The sequence below is a fragment of the Lampris incognitus genome, chromosome 5 (assembly GCF_029633865.1).
Source record: "Lampris incognitus isolate fLamInc1 chromosome 5, fLamInc1.hap2, whole genome shotgun sequence".
Taxonomy (NCBI): Eukaryota; Metazoa; Chordata; class Actinopteri; order Lampriformes; family Lampridae; genus Lampris; species Lampris incognitus.
The window spans coordinates 51247342-51261575 of NC_079215.1; the positions used below are offsets into that span (position 1 = coordinate 51247342).

Below are 14234 nucleotides of genomic sequence, written 5' to 3' on the forward strand. Positions count from 1 at the left end.
ACCATGACCTGGATGAATGAGAACATTCACAGACATCTAACTTCAATTTCAACTTTTTCACCAGACTCTGTATATGGGGCTTAAAAGAGAGGTGGTCATCAATTAAAAATCCCAAGTATTTGTAGGTGGAGACTGCCCAAATTTGTTTACCTTGAGTAGTAACAATGCTCTGATTTAACTTTAACTTCCTAGTGTTTGAAAACACCATAAGTTTGTTTACCTTGAGTAGTAACAATGCTCTGATTTAACTTTAACTTCCTAGTGTTTGAAAACACCATAAGTTTGTTTTTTTCAGCATTCAAGACAAGCTTCAGTTGATAAAGCTGAGCTTGCACTCTGTTAAAAGCATTTTGCAGATACTCAAAAGCTTTGCTGAGAGTAGCCGCATAAGAATAAATAACTGTATCATCTGCATAAAAATGGAAAGATGAGTTTTGAACATTTTCTCCCAAGCAGTTTATGTACACAGTAAATAAAAGTGGACCCAGGACAGAACCCTGAGGGACCTCTTTACAGACTGTTTGGACTTCAGAAGTAAGCCCCTCAAACTGGGTAGCCTGGGTCCTATCTGTAAGGTAATTGATAAACCAACCTACAGCCTGTAGGGAGAAGCCAGTATTAACAAGTCGCTGTATCAGAATATCGTGATCCACGGTATCAAAGGCATTTGTGTCCCTACAGACACAATTGGCCGTGTCTGCAGGTGGGAAGTCGGATGTGGGTATGTGTCCTGATCGCTGCACTAGTGCTTCCTCTGGTCGGTCGGGGCACCTATTCGGGTAGGAGGGGGAACTGGGGGGGGGGGGTAGCGTCATCCTCCCACACGCTATTTCCCCCTGGTGAAACTTCTCACTGTCAGGTGAAAAGCGGCTGGCGACTCCATATGCATCGGAGGAGGCATGTGGTAGTCTGCAGCCTTCCCCGGATCAGCAGAGGGGGTGGAGCAGTGACCGGGACGGCTCAGAAGAGTGGGGTAACTAGCAAAGTACAATTGGGGAGAAAAAAAGGGGCTAAAATCCATCCATTATTCCATCCATTATCCAAGCCACTTATCCCGATCGGGGTCGCGGGATGCTGGAGCGCCAATCCCAGCAGTCATTGGGTGGCAGGCGGGGAGACACCCTGGACAGGCCGCCAGGCCATCACAGGGCAACCCCCCCCAAAAAAAACAGCATTTGTTTATTACTTCTTTCGTATTTCCCTAATTTTGTTTAAACATGACTGGTTAATTTCAATAACTTTTTTCCCCTTGCCTTCCTGGTTTTGTTGTAACACTAATATGGTCTAACTGTCCACTTGTCCCCACTACTAGGATAGCAGCGCTTGAGCCATCTGACGTGGCTTCAGCCCTGGCCCAGTGCAAAGAGAAGCAGCAAGAGGAGCAGGGAACAGCCATGTTACAGCTCTCCCTCGCCTCCCCAGAGGAGTCAGCCAACCCTGGCCCAGGACCAGACTCCTCACAAGATCTCAGGACTTCCATTCTCTAGGCGGTCCATCTGTCTACCAGTCAGTTTATCTGCCAGCGGCTCAGCCTGTTCCTGTCTAAATTAAATTCAAACTCCAAGCCTCGCCCGAAGGTCTTCCTAGCTCCAAACTTTATCCCAAAGCAACTCTGACCATCAAAACCTTTATATTGTTATTTTTTTGTTTTGTTTTGCTTTTATTATCCACTGTAAGCGTACCCCTTTTGTACTGGGTGTATTTACTGTATAGGCGCATGTGTGTGTATGTGTGTGTGTGTGTGTGTGTGTGTATGTGTGTGTGTGTGTGTATGTGTGTGTGTGTGCGTGCGCAGTGTGAGAGAAACAGAGCAGAGTGTGCAGGTCTGGTGTATGTCAGTGCCTTTTAATAAGCATGGGTGTTAGTACAGTAAATTTGATAACTTATGAGTGAAGAAAGAGAGAGAGAATATTTGGGGAAAAACGAGTTGTGTGCATGTGTGTGTGTGTGTGTGTGTAAATGGATAAAACGTTGTGAACTTGGTTAATACCTGTAAAGTCTTTACACTAGAAATAAACAGTTTAGGAATGGTTTGCATGTTAATGCTGACCACAAAGGTCACACTGCACAATGAATGGCCTGTTTGAGGCCGGGCTTTATTGTGCAGCGGATGTCTGTGGTTTTTTTAAAAAAAAATCAGAATTGTGGTACGGTTTATCCACAAAGTGCATTGAAAAACACAACTCCTCTGCAGTGAGATATCTACACGGATTCATGAATAACTGCATTTAATAGAAACGTAAACATTTAGATGGGTTTTTTTTTTTCAATGTTAATGCGAAATTTAAAGTTTGATTTGTGATTTCGATTCTGCATAACTCTTGGCCTTTCTATCGACGTTTGTGATTTGAGCTGTACAGAATAAAGCGATAATGTTAAATATCTCGGAACTCCCCGTTTGTTGTGTTGTTTTTTGGGGTTTTTTCCATCCCAAGGAGTGTGTCTCGTGATTTTAGTTTGCAGGTCTCTGCTACCGAGCGACTCTTCAGCTACTTAAATGAGGAAAAATGGAGACATGGTTTTACAGGAGCGCGCACGGTACTTGGGCATGTGTGCCATTCCACCTTAGCGGTCCTTTTATGTGCATGAGTAAACCCCCGCAGGAGGCCTCCCCCGGCTTATGATCATGAGGAATGTGTATAAACGCTTGTGAGAAAATGTTTTCGAACCTTTTAGTGTGTGTGTGTGTGTGTGTGTGTGTGTGTGTGTGTGTGTGTGTGTGTGTGTGTGTGTGTGTTTTCCCAATGGGGACCAAATGTCTCCATTAGGATAGAAAAACCTGAAACCACCTATCTTGTGGGGACATTTTTAGGGTCCCCATGAGGAAAAGGGTCTATTTTAGGGTTAAGACTTGGGTTTAGGGTTAAGGTTAGAATTAGGATTAGGGTAAAGTTAGGTTAAGGGTTAGGGGTAGGCATGTAGGTATGATGGTTAAGGTTAAGGAACGAATGTAGTCAATGAGGGGTCTCCACAAGCATGAAGAAAAACGTTGTGGTGTGTGTGTGTGTGTGTATGTGTGTGTGTATGTGTGTGTGTGTGTGTGTGTGCGTCAGGCTAAGGGAAGAAAGGCTCGATCATGTGGTAGGGAGCTATTTAAGACAGGAGAGTGCAATGGGCTGCCCCCAAGGGGGCCGAAGTTCTGCAGACAGAGAGGAAAGACACACACAGTCAGAGAGGTAGGGGAATATTATTTACAACAAATTCACAGAACGAATTTTCTACTTCTAATTTTTGCATTTATCTGTGACATATGCGATTAATATCAGGGACGGAGGATATGGCGTCAGCCCCGTTTACACGGAGCAGTAGTGTACGATCCTAAAGTTCAGAATGACGCAATAGCTAAAAAAAGGGACGTCGAGATGCGGTACAAGAGGGGGACCTAACTTTGCCATGAGTCATTTCCCGTGTCAGAATGCTGTATTGAAGGCTGTCTTCTCATGCAACATTTATAACGTACAGTGCTTCTGCACCAGTGCAATGTACAAGAGCATTTACTCCCCGAACCAGCTAAAGAGAGAGTCCGTCTGCAACTTTGCTTTGCTTGTCGTCATCCCCGTTATGTCGTGAAATAATTGCTCTCGCAATATTATTAGAAACTCCATCATCCATTCCTCATCAGCGGGCTTCAAAAAGGAAGAAGCAAATCTAACTACACAATAGGATGAAGGAAATTCTTCCCTGTTGTCTTTTGTTGAAAGCGTTTTTTTTTTTTTGGAACATGTAAAAGTTGAAAGCTAATGGCTTTGTGAATTATGAATAGCGACTAGTGTTGCCATCAGGGAGCTTTGAGAGCCGGGGCTCGAGAAAAATGTTAATACAACGGGCTCTAACAAGAGAACAATAAGAAAGTAAGTTGTTTTTTTGCCCCGGATTTAAAGTGTACGCCCCTGGTGTTCTCGGAGTGGTTTTCGTCATTCCGGTTCTAATACAGTACATTTACTCTATGTGTAAGACCACAACACTATCCCGGCCTCTTTCTGCCTTTTCCTCACCCGTCCCAAACCCGCTCTCTGTTTTCCTCGTTTCTTTTACTTCACCACACACTCCACTCTCCCCCCTTTTCTCCCTCTCTCGTTTGGGTTTTTGGCAGCATGTGGCGAGCGGGTCTCCTGGGGTTGAGCTTGTGCGCCACCCTAACAATGGCCCAGTTTCCCCGGGAGTGTGTCACCCCCGTGGGGCTGCAGAGCGGGCAGTGCTGCCCGTCTCCCACGGGGCTGGCGGGGGACGAGTGTGGCTCCAGTACCGGACGGGGCCAGTGCGTGAGCATCGCGGCCGACAGCCGGCGTCACGGACCCCAGTACCCCCACGACGGGCGCGACGACAGGGAGAGGTGGCCGCTGCGTTTCTTCAACCGCACGTGCCGGTGTAATGGCAATTTCACCGGGTACAACTGTGGGCGCTGTCGACACGGGCTGACCGGGCCCAACTGCGACCAGAGAATATCTGTGGGTAAGAGGACGGTCGCCGTTTTAACGGGAGTGTGGGAGTCAACCGTCGGCACCTTTTCTGTACAGTACATTTTTATGTTTCTGTGGAACCGGCCCAAAGAGGAACGCCTCCGCCGAGGGGCTGAAGTACAACTGATTGTTAGCAAAATGAAATGTCCTTGTGAATTTTTCAAGACATCTTCTTTTCTCCCTAATCCCTTTATTGCTCTCACGTCCCCGCCAACCCGCGTTCCTCTCCCCTCCTGCCCTTTCCCCCGTCCTCCTTTCCTTTCCTTTCACCGCACCCTCCGCCCGCCCTCCTCCCTCTCTCCTTAGTGAGGAGGAACGTGATGCAGCTGAGCCCAGCTGAGAAGCAGGCGTTTGTGAACGCCTTGGACCAGGCTAAGAGGACCGTTCACCCCGAGTTGGTTGTCTGCACCAGACGGTACACGTAGAGCTAGCGCTGGGTGACACCGACAAAATCAAATACTGCAATATTTTTGATCGAATATCAATTTGATATCAATAATGTGCCGATATTTTGGAAATGACTATTGGTGCTTAAGATATTTACACACAAGAAAGTTCTGATAGTAATGTGGGTACCAGGTAGACACACTCATTGTTCATTTTGCTCAGCTAAAACAGTCCAATAAGTACAAACAACTGTATCGCTACACTGTAATACAGCCTTTAAGATCAGGGAATGATATCATATATATCGTTATATCATGATACTGCTACTACTACTACTACTACTACTACTACTACTACTACTTTCGGCTGCTCCCGTTAGGGGTTGCCACAGCAGACTATCCATTTCAGTTTCTTCCTGTCCTCTGCATCTTCCTCTGTCACACCAGCTGCCTACATGTCCTCCCTCACCACATCCATAAACCTCCTCTTTGGCCTTTCTCTTTTCCTCCATATTCAGCATCCTTCTCCCAATATACCCAGCATCTCTCCTCCACACATGTCCAAGCCATCTCAATCTTGCCTCTCTTGCTTTGTCTCCAAACCGTCCAACCTGAGCTGTCCCTCTAATATACTTGTTCCTAATCTTGTCCTTCTTTGTCACTCCCATTGAAAATCTTAGTATCTTCAACTCTGCCACTGTCTCCAAACCATATAACATAGCTTGTCTCACAACCATCTTGTAAACCTTCCCTTTAACTCTTGCTGGTACCCTTCTGTCACAAATCACAATATATATATGTATATATCATGATACTATGATAACAAATATCCCAGTTAGTCTCATATCACCATATCAGTATATCGATAAACTGCCAAGCTTTATGTAGCGCTATGGACAAACGCCATGTAACACAGACACATGTAGGATCATACCAATCTAAGAGTATACCCATTCCCCATAGCATCAAGCAGAGGGACTAAATATGGGATAACACCTTTTATCACCTCACTTATTCAAAGACAACACAAAAGCAACAACAGAGGTTAACTTCAAATAAACTTGTTCACATAAACTTGAATCAACCTTAACCAGTTTCTTCAAATCCATTAAGATGCAGTTGGAAATTGGATTGGAACATTTACTTGTAAACACAGAATAGGGGCTGGGAGGGGGTAGTCAGGGACAACGAGGGGATATGGTCGGTGAGGTAAAAGGGTAAGTGAGAGAAGAACAAGGGCAGGAGAAGCCAATGTATGGAGCCATTAACAGACGCATAGAGATGTTTACCTCTCCTCTCGTCCCCAGGCACCAAGAGATGTATGGGCCTGATGGTAACACCCCACAGTTCGAAAACATCACAGTTTACAACTACTTCGTTTGGACTCACTACTACTCAGTCAGTAAGACCTATCTGGGACCGGGCCAGGCCAGTTTCGGAGGGGTGGATTTCTCCCACGAGGGGCCGGGCTTCGTGACCTGGCACCGCTACCACCTGCTGCAGCTCGAGAGAGACATGCAGGTCAGTAGGGGGAAGCACACTGTGTTATTACCTTAACTTTTTTGTTGTGTAGAGTTTCCACTGGATGTATATAGATCAGCACATCCTGGGGGCCACGGTGGCCCAGTGGTTAGCGCTGTCACCTCACAGCAAGAAGATCCTGGGTTCGAACCCCGGGGTTGTCCAACCTTGGGGCTCATCCCAGGTCGTCCTCTGTGTGGCGTTTGCATGTTCTCCCCGTGTCTGTGGTGGGTTTTCGCCGGGTACTCTGGTTTCCCCCAACATCTAAAAGACATGTATGTTAGGGTTAATACTCCTGTCTGTGCCCCTGACCGAGGCATGGCAAGATGAACTGTAGTTGGTCCCCGGGCTCTGCACGGCAGCTGCCCACTGCTCCTAGCTACACAGCTAGGATGGGTTAAATGCAGAGCAAGTATTTCCTCACGGGGATTAAGAAAAGTAGATAAAGAAAAAAAAAATCCCAAACTGACTGTGGCCTACTAGCGGTTTGCGGAGGTACTGCATGAGGGCTGCCAAACGGTTCAGAGACGTTGCAAATACACTTAAAACATTTGAATCCAATCCAAATTACTTTTAAAATAATAGAAATAAATATTACAAATGTATATAACATGATAAATGGTAAATGTTTCTGCCACTGTAAAACGCTTCATTTCTCAGAGTAGTGTTAACGTACTGGAACTGGGTTTGTTAGCTCTTATAACCAGTGTGAAATTGGCTATGGACGTGGCAGTGTACTTGCACTTACTTTGAAAGCTGTTGCCTGGTCAATTGTTGGTTTCTGGATTACACAGATCTGAACTGTCAATTGCTCTGCCTTCAGTTCAGCTCGCAAGACTAAATGTGATTTTCAGCTGAATATAGTCGCCTCTGTTAATAAAATAAAGATGCTACTGTGAAGCAGGCCAAATCGCTCTCGTGTGATGATAACTTAGCAGTGATAAAAGAGGCTGGTGGGCCACAGACGTTTTCTCTTGATTTCTGAGTGGGCCGCAGGCTGCTGTAGAGTTTTTGGTTTTCCTGCAATGCAACGTTTTTCTTTCCCTGGTTACACACAGCAGTTTTCCTGCGACAGCTTAGTTTTTGTCTTTCGTTCATGTCATTTCATCTACCTGCCAACACCTTTAAGGGGTAGATGTTAACCGTTTCTCCCTCCTGCCCGATCTCATCCCAGGACATGCTGAGGGATCCAACCTTTGCCTTGCCCTACTGGAACTTTGCCATCGGGGGCAATGAGTGTGACATATGTACCGACGACCTGATGGGAGCCAGGAGCAGCTTTGATATGAGCTCCATTAGCCCCAACTCTATCTTCTCCCAGTGGAGGGTCATCTGTGAGAGCGTGGGTGACTATGACACTCTGGGCACCATCTGCAACAGTAGGTATCATCAATTGCTATATGCACACCTCCGTATGCACACACATACATGCATACAGGCACCCGCTTAGATACACTTAGATACACACACACACACACACACACACACACACACACACACACACACACACACACACACACATCAAAGTATGACAGTAACTAACTCACTCTGCAGCAGAGAATGGTGTTGATTGATAGTTCAGTCTGAACTGCGTCAGATAAAAGGACAAACAGCTCATACGGGGAGTCAGAGGAACATAAGGTACTCTAATTGATGCCTCCCAGCTGTTAAGGTCCATTCGATATTGCTTGTTATTACGATGTCAAAGAAACTAGGCTACCCCCTCAATGGTATCCTCTGAGGTGCTGTGGGCATCTTAACTACTCTATTAAAGAATACTGTTTCTTGAAACAACGGATTTCAAAACGTGTGATAAAGCAAGCCTAAACCTGCAGTAATAGGGGCAGCCACATGATTCACCAAGCTTATTTGTAAGTTAGCTAGGTCAAAACAAGTCTAAATTGCTGAGGGCATACTGGAATATGAGCGTTTGTATGTTTCCCAGTGTGCGCTCATGTATGTATGTATGTATGTATGTATGTATGTATGTATGTATGTATGTATGTATGTATGTATGTATGTGTGTGTGTGTGTGTGTGTATATGTATGCATGTATGTATGCATGTGTATATTCATGTATGTATGTATGTATGTATGTATGTATGTATTATGTATGCGTGTATGTAAGTATTTATGTATGTATGCATGTGTGTATGCATGCGTGCATGTGTGTATGTATGTGTGCATGTATGAATGTGTGCATGCATGTGTGTATGCATGCATGTATGTATGTATATATATATGCATGTGTGTGTGTGTGTGTGTGTATGTATGTATGTATGTATGTATGTATGTATGTATGTATGTATGTATGTATGTGTGAAAGTGGACCATCTTACCCTGCAGGTGATGAAACTGAGAAGGATTAGGTTTTATTCCACATTGGTAATAGCAGATTTTTATCTTGTGCTATCAACTGCTATTGTTTCAGTTTGCTTAATAGGCCTGATTTATTCAATGACTTCCATTTCATCAGGTATCCGAGAATAACAAAGAATGCCAGTGATGAAAAAACATGATGTTTTCCCTATTAATTCACTAAATCGACTTCTTATTGAAAATCTGAAGTACGGGTATACAGGAAGTAAAGCGTAAATGCCGGGCTGGTGGTGGTCAGGTCATGTGAGAGGCCAAAGTGTTAGCGACTGACGTTACTGATGTTCTTAAAGGGTCACGACCGGCTTGTTGTTTCCTGTGACTCGGAGCAATGTCTCCTTAAAAGGTTACGGGGATTGTCTACACTTGTGCATAGGCCCGTCGAAGAAAAATGTAACGCCTCACTGCTTCCTTTGATCCGAGGGAATAGCCTTCAAACAGACAGACAACTCAGTTATGAAGCCTTTATGTGTCCATAAAGCATACGAGACGGAGGGAGCGAGGTGAAAAAAAGGACATATTATGAAGACCGCACATGCAAAATACCAAGAGCGCTGCGCGTGTCTTACGTTATGTCCTTGCACAACACATCTTATGGTGAATTATTTAAAAAGTGAACCTGCCAGGTACTTTGGCCTCCCAAGGCGCTACAACACAGGGCAACCATGAAACCATGAAACTTGTGACATGCTCGTTTCTTTGCTGGACCATGCTGTGAGTCTGAGCTCTGAACCCGAGAGCCCCGCTGACAAAAAAAAACCTTTTTGATTTAAACTCTCACAGAGACGCTCTTACAACCCTGTACCGTGTTAACAGGCTAGAGCCATGGCAACAGCCTTCAGGTACTCCGTCACTCCTCTTTTCAACAAGGGTAGAGATACTTTATGTGAGTTTAGATGCATCCAGATGTGTGCTTTACCATAACACAACCACATAATTGCGCGAGGCCCCAAGTGAGCCCCAAGTGCCCCCCCCCCCACCGAACGACCACTGGACGTATTCTGTTCCCATTCGGTTCCCAACCCAGGAATTAAACCAGACGGGATTAAAGCATAGTTTTGGTGTCTAGTCTATTTTCACTGTGCATGGCTTTCACAAAAACACAATAGGGGGAATGCACTTTATCAAAATAAAAGCATCACATCTTAGCAGCATACGGGCCCAGGATTCATACTGCACCATCTACCAGTCTATCTTGGTGTGGTTACTGGCTTGTTTAGGCCTATCCATTATACGAACGCCAACATAAATCAATATTAATCATAGAGATGATACATTTCTGACCTCCACTAAAACATCACTTTCCCAGAGAAGATCGTTTTGTCACCGAATCATTGTGACGAAATTGAAGTTTGGTCATTTCAGGTTGGTACACATGGAGAGACGTGTCTGCATACTCCATCTGCTCCGCGTCAGGTTTTGACAACAAGCTGCCACTTCACGGGGGAAATCTGCCCCACCCGCTGTGTAAACCAAACACACAGCTAGATGACCCACGACCAAAACCCATCTCAAGCGTTCATATCCTAGTGGGACATACAAATGTGAAAAAGTAAAAGAGAATAAAAAAAAGCACACTATAAAATAATACCCATCCATCCATTATCCAAACCCATTATCCAAACCGCTTACCCTACCCTCAGGGTCGCAGGGATGCTGGAGCCTATCCCAGCAGTCAACTGGGCGGCAGGCGGGGAGACACCGAAAACTTAATTATGAACATAATAAGGTAGCATTTCAAAAAATCAAAAGGCCCTTTTCCTCATCTCATGAGTACATAAAATACCTTTTCACTGTTGTAAGCGATTTCCAGAAACACATGGTTAGTGTGGATTAATTTGATTAATTAGGAAAAGCAAGAAAAGCCCTTTTCCCCCTACCAAATAAACAAGTGTATCTTCAGTTGTAAGGCCATAGACTAAATGAAATGAAATGTGTTTGAAGTTATACATCTAGTATCATTTGAATTTCTTTGTAACATTTTTTTTTTGTAATGTGCAATTTAAATATTTTGTCCTCTTTTTGTCTTGTTGTTGTAACAAACAGCAGGCCTAGATCTTGGACCCCAAATCTTGTGAATGCATTTAAAGATGCTGATGTAAGACATCAAAGATTTTGTTTTTGTTTTGTTTTTTTCAATTAAGATCATCCATCCATCCATTAACCGAACCACTTATCCTGCTCTCAGGGGTGCAGGATGCTGGGGCCTATCCCAGCAGTCACTGGGCGGCAGGCGGGGAGACGCCCTGGACAGACCACCAGGCCATCACAGGGCCGACACACACACACCCATTCATACCTAGGGGCAATTTAGTACGGCCGGTTCACCTGACCTACATGTCTTTTGACCTTGGGAGGAAACCGGAGCCCCTGGAGGAAACCCACACAGACACGGGGAGAGCATACAAACTCCACACAGAGGACAACCCGGGATGACCCCCAAGGTTGGACTACCCCGGGGCTTGGACCCAGGACCTTCTTGCTGTGAGGCAACCGCGCTAACCACCGCGCCGCCCTCAATTTAGATTATAATCATCATAACTGGAAAGGATGCACCCCCGCCACTGTTCTTCCTTAGTCTAATTCTCACACTCTATCGCTTGGTATTGCCGATGCGGTCTCATTTCACAGAGCTGCCGTGGACAGAGATGAGACGTGCTCTGTCACCTTTAACCTGCTCAGACAAATCAATTGTCTGATAGAAGTTTTGATGTGTTTCTGATGTGTCGGCTCACTTTTCTGGGCTGTTGGTTCGCTGAAAACATAAGCTTTAGCTTTAGCTCCGTTTAACCGGGGCAAACGCCATCTATTTTACAATGTCCACATTTTTTTTTTCTTTCTTCCCAATTGTATCTGGCCAATTACCCCACTCTTCCGAGCCATCCCAGTTACCATTCCACCCCCTCTGCTGATCTGGAAAGGGCTGCAGACTACCACATGCCTCCTACGATACATGTGGAGTCGCCAGCCGCTTCTTTTCACCTGACAGTGAGGAGTTTCTCCAGGGGGACGTAACGCATGGGAGGATCACGCTATTCCCCCCAGAACAGGCGCCCCGACTGACCAGAGGAAGTGCTAGTGCAGCGACCAGGACACATACCCACATCCGGCTTCCCACCTGCAGACACGGCCACTTGTGTCTGTAGGGACGCCTGATCAAGTGGTAGGCAACAGAACCCAATGTCAGTGTTAAACGTCCAGTCAAGACATGATGTGCAGGGCACAGCTACTCAACCAAAAATGTGCAGTCAATACTAGGCCTACTTCTGAGGACAGACTTAAAGATCAACAAAACACCCCGGTTTAGATAGACCGCGGCCCCATCTTTGATTTAAAAAATGCCAGTATCTGGGGAAAATGTTAGGATGGGCTACAGGTATCAAACCACGCCCTGCAATTTAAAAAAATTTTTTTTAAACTTTTGAATAGCTGTCTACTCTGGACAATGCTCGAGTCAACAGGTACCATGGAGGGAAAAAAGCACGCTAATTCCAGCAACAATGCAAAAATACAAAATACGTAACTTTGGTCTTTCTCGATGACTGTATCCACATTCTCTCTCTCTCTCTGTCTGTCTCTCTCTCTTTTGATACGTCTCTTGCTCAAATACTCTCCTCAATGGAAGAATTTCAATTATTTTTATTTATAGTAGAAGGTGGAAGGGTGTAGCCAGGTGGTTGTGACTTGTATCACATCACATAGCCAAGCCTATGACAACCCAATGTTGTAATAAGACGGTTATAACCACAGAAGCAGCACTTAGCTGATGGGGTTAATGTCTGTACATCCAAATCAGGGACGTAGATCAGTATTTAGTGAACATAAGTTGTTTTAGGGTTGCGTGGACCTTTAAGTCAATGATCCCTTATTGTTCTGTTCACAACTATCTGACACAACAGTTGCGATTCACACAACTTGACGCTATCCTTGTTTTGCAGTATAAACTGTTGGATCCAACCATGGCTTGTGTTTCTCCTACCCAGGCACAGAGACTAGTCCTATCAGGAGGAACCCAGCAGGTAACGTGGCGCGGCCCATGGTGCAGAGGCTGCCCGAGCCTCAAGACGTGGTGCAGTGCCTGGAGCTCAACACCTTCGACACACCTCCCTATTACTCCACCTCCTCCGAGAGCTTCAGGAACACCATCGAAGGTGGGTGGTGTCTTGGTGCTACGTAGATAGGTCAAAGACATATTTAAACTGGCACAAGGGGCCATCTTCCAGTCAGACGGCTGGAAAGGATCAGTTCTTACAAAAGCAAAGGCAGCTAGTTAAAGCAGAGCATGTGTTATTCCTATTCATATTATTTCATACACGTTATTGGCTTTATCTGATTATTTTGCCAGGCTACAGCGCCCCCCAGGGGCTATATGATCCAGCAGTCCGCAGCCTCCACAACTTGGCCCACCTATTCCTGAACGGGACCGGTGGACAGACCCATCTTTCCCCCAATGACCCCATCTTTGTACTGCTGCACACTTTCACTGATGCAGTCTTCGATGAGTGGGTCCGTAGGCACAGCCCAGGTAGACAACACACACATATACACTCAGAGGTACAAACACAGAAAGACAAACACACACAAACACACTCAGGAACACATGCAGATACAGAAATATATGTACCTGAACAGAGTGATTTATATTCAGAAACGTATACACAGACAGGAAGACAGAAATCCATACTAAGAGATGGAGCAACAAATACATACACACAAAAACACACTGAATCACACACTGGGACAATACAAAAAAACTTGTTTTCCTCGTGTCTCTACCACCAGGTGAGGCAGTGTACCCCGAGGAGAACGCTCCTATCGGTCACAACAGCAGGTTCAACATGGTTCCTTTCTGGCCCCCTGTCACCAACGCTGAGATGTTTGTCTCCGCCCCAGAAAACCTGGGCTACTCCTATGAAGTCCAGTGGCCCAGTGAGTGGCATACACAAATGCAATAACATGCATGCACAAAAAAAACTTGCTCACAAGCACACAGAAACACCTGTGACCTCTGTTTTGTTTGCCTTGCCCTCCTTCTCCGCAGCCCGAGCCTACACAGTGTCGGAGATAATCACCATAGCCATTGTTGCAGCGGTGCTGGTAGGGGCAGTGATGTGCGGGGTCATCGCCTGTGCCGTTCGTGCCCGCTCCTATCGTTCGGCTGAGGCCCTGGAGCCTCTGCTGGGAGAGACCTTCCGACGCTACTCGGAGGATGACCGGAGGTTTGACAAATCACAGTCCGTTGTCTAGAAACCTAGACACTCTCCCCAAAGGGCCTTAACCTTTGAATGCATTTTGAAGTTCTTTTTTTTTATGCCACTCATTCTTCTAATAAAACTTTACTGGTTAATGACCCTTGTGTCATTGTGTTCATTTTAGATAGTAAAGAGTACAAGAGCAGACGTTGAGATGTAAGAGGTGCGGCAACGAGGTCAGACTGGTTGAAGCGGCTCTACTGAGAATAAATTGGAGACTTGCTCTTTGTGGACACAGC

General features: G+C 45.5%; 1 protein-coding gene across 1 annotated transcript; it reads left to right on the forward strand.

Annotated features, from left to right (window-relative positions):
- Positions 1-3133: 3133 nt before the first annotated feature.
- On the forward strand, positions 3134-13990 carry tyrp1b (tyrosinase-related protein 1b). Its single transcript, XM_056280293.1, has 9 exons — positions 3134-3176; positions 4094-4452; positions 4767-4875; positions 6154-6367; positions 7542-7746; positions 12727-12894; positions 13089-13268; positions 13526-13672; positions 13785-13990. The coding sequence occupies exons 2-9, from the start codon at positions 4095-4097 to the stop codon at positions 13988-13990; spliced, it is 1587 nt and encodes a 528-aa protein (XP_056136268.1). The 5' UTR covers positions 3134-3176; position 4094.
- The last annotated feature ends 244 nt before the right edge of the window (positions 13991-14234 follow it).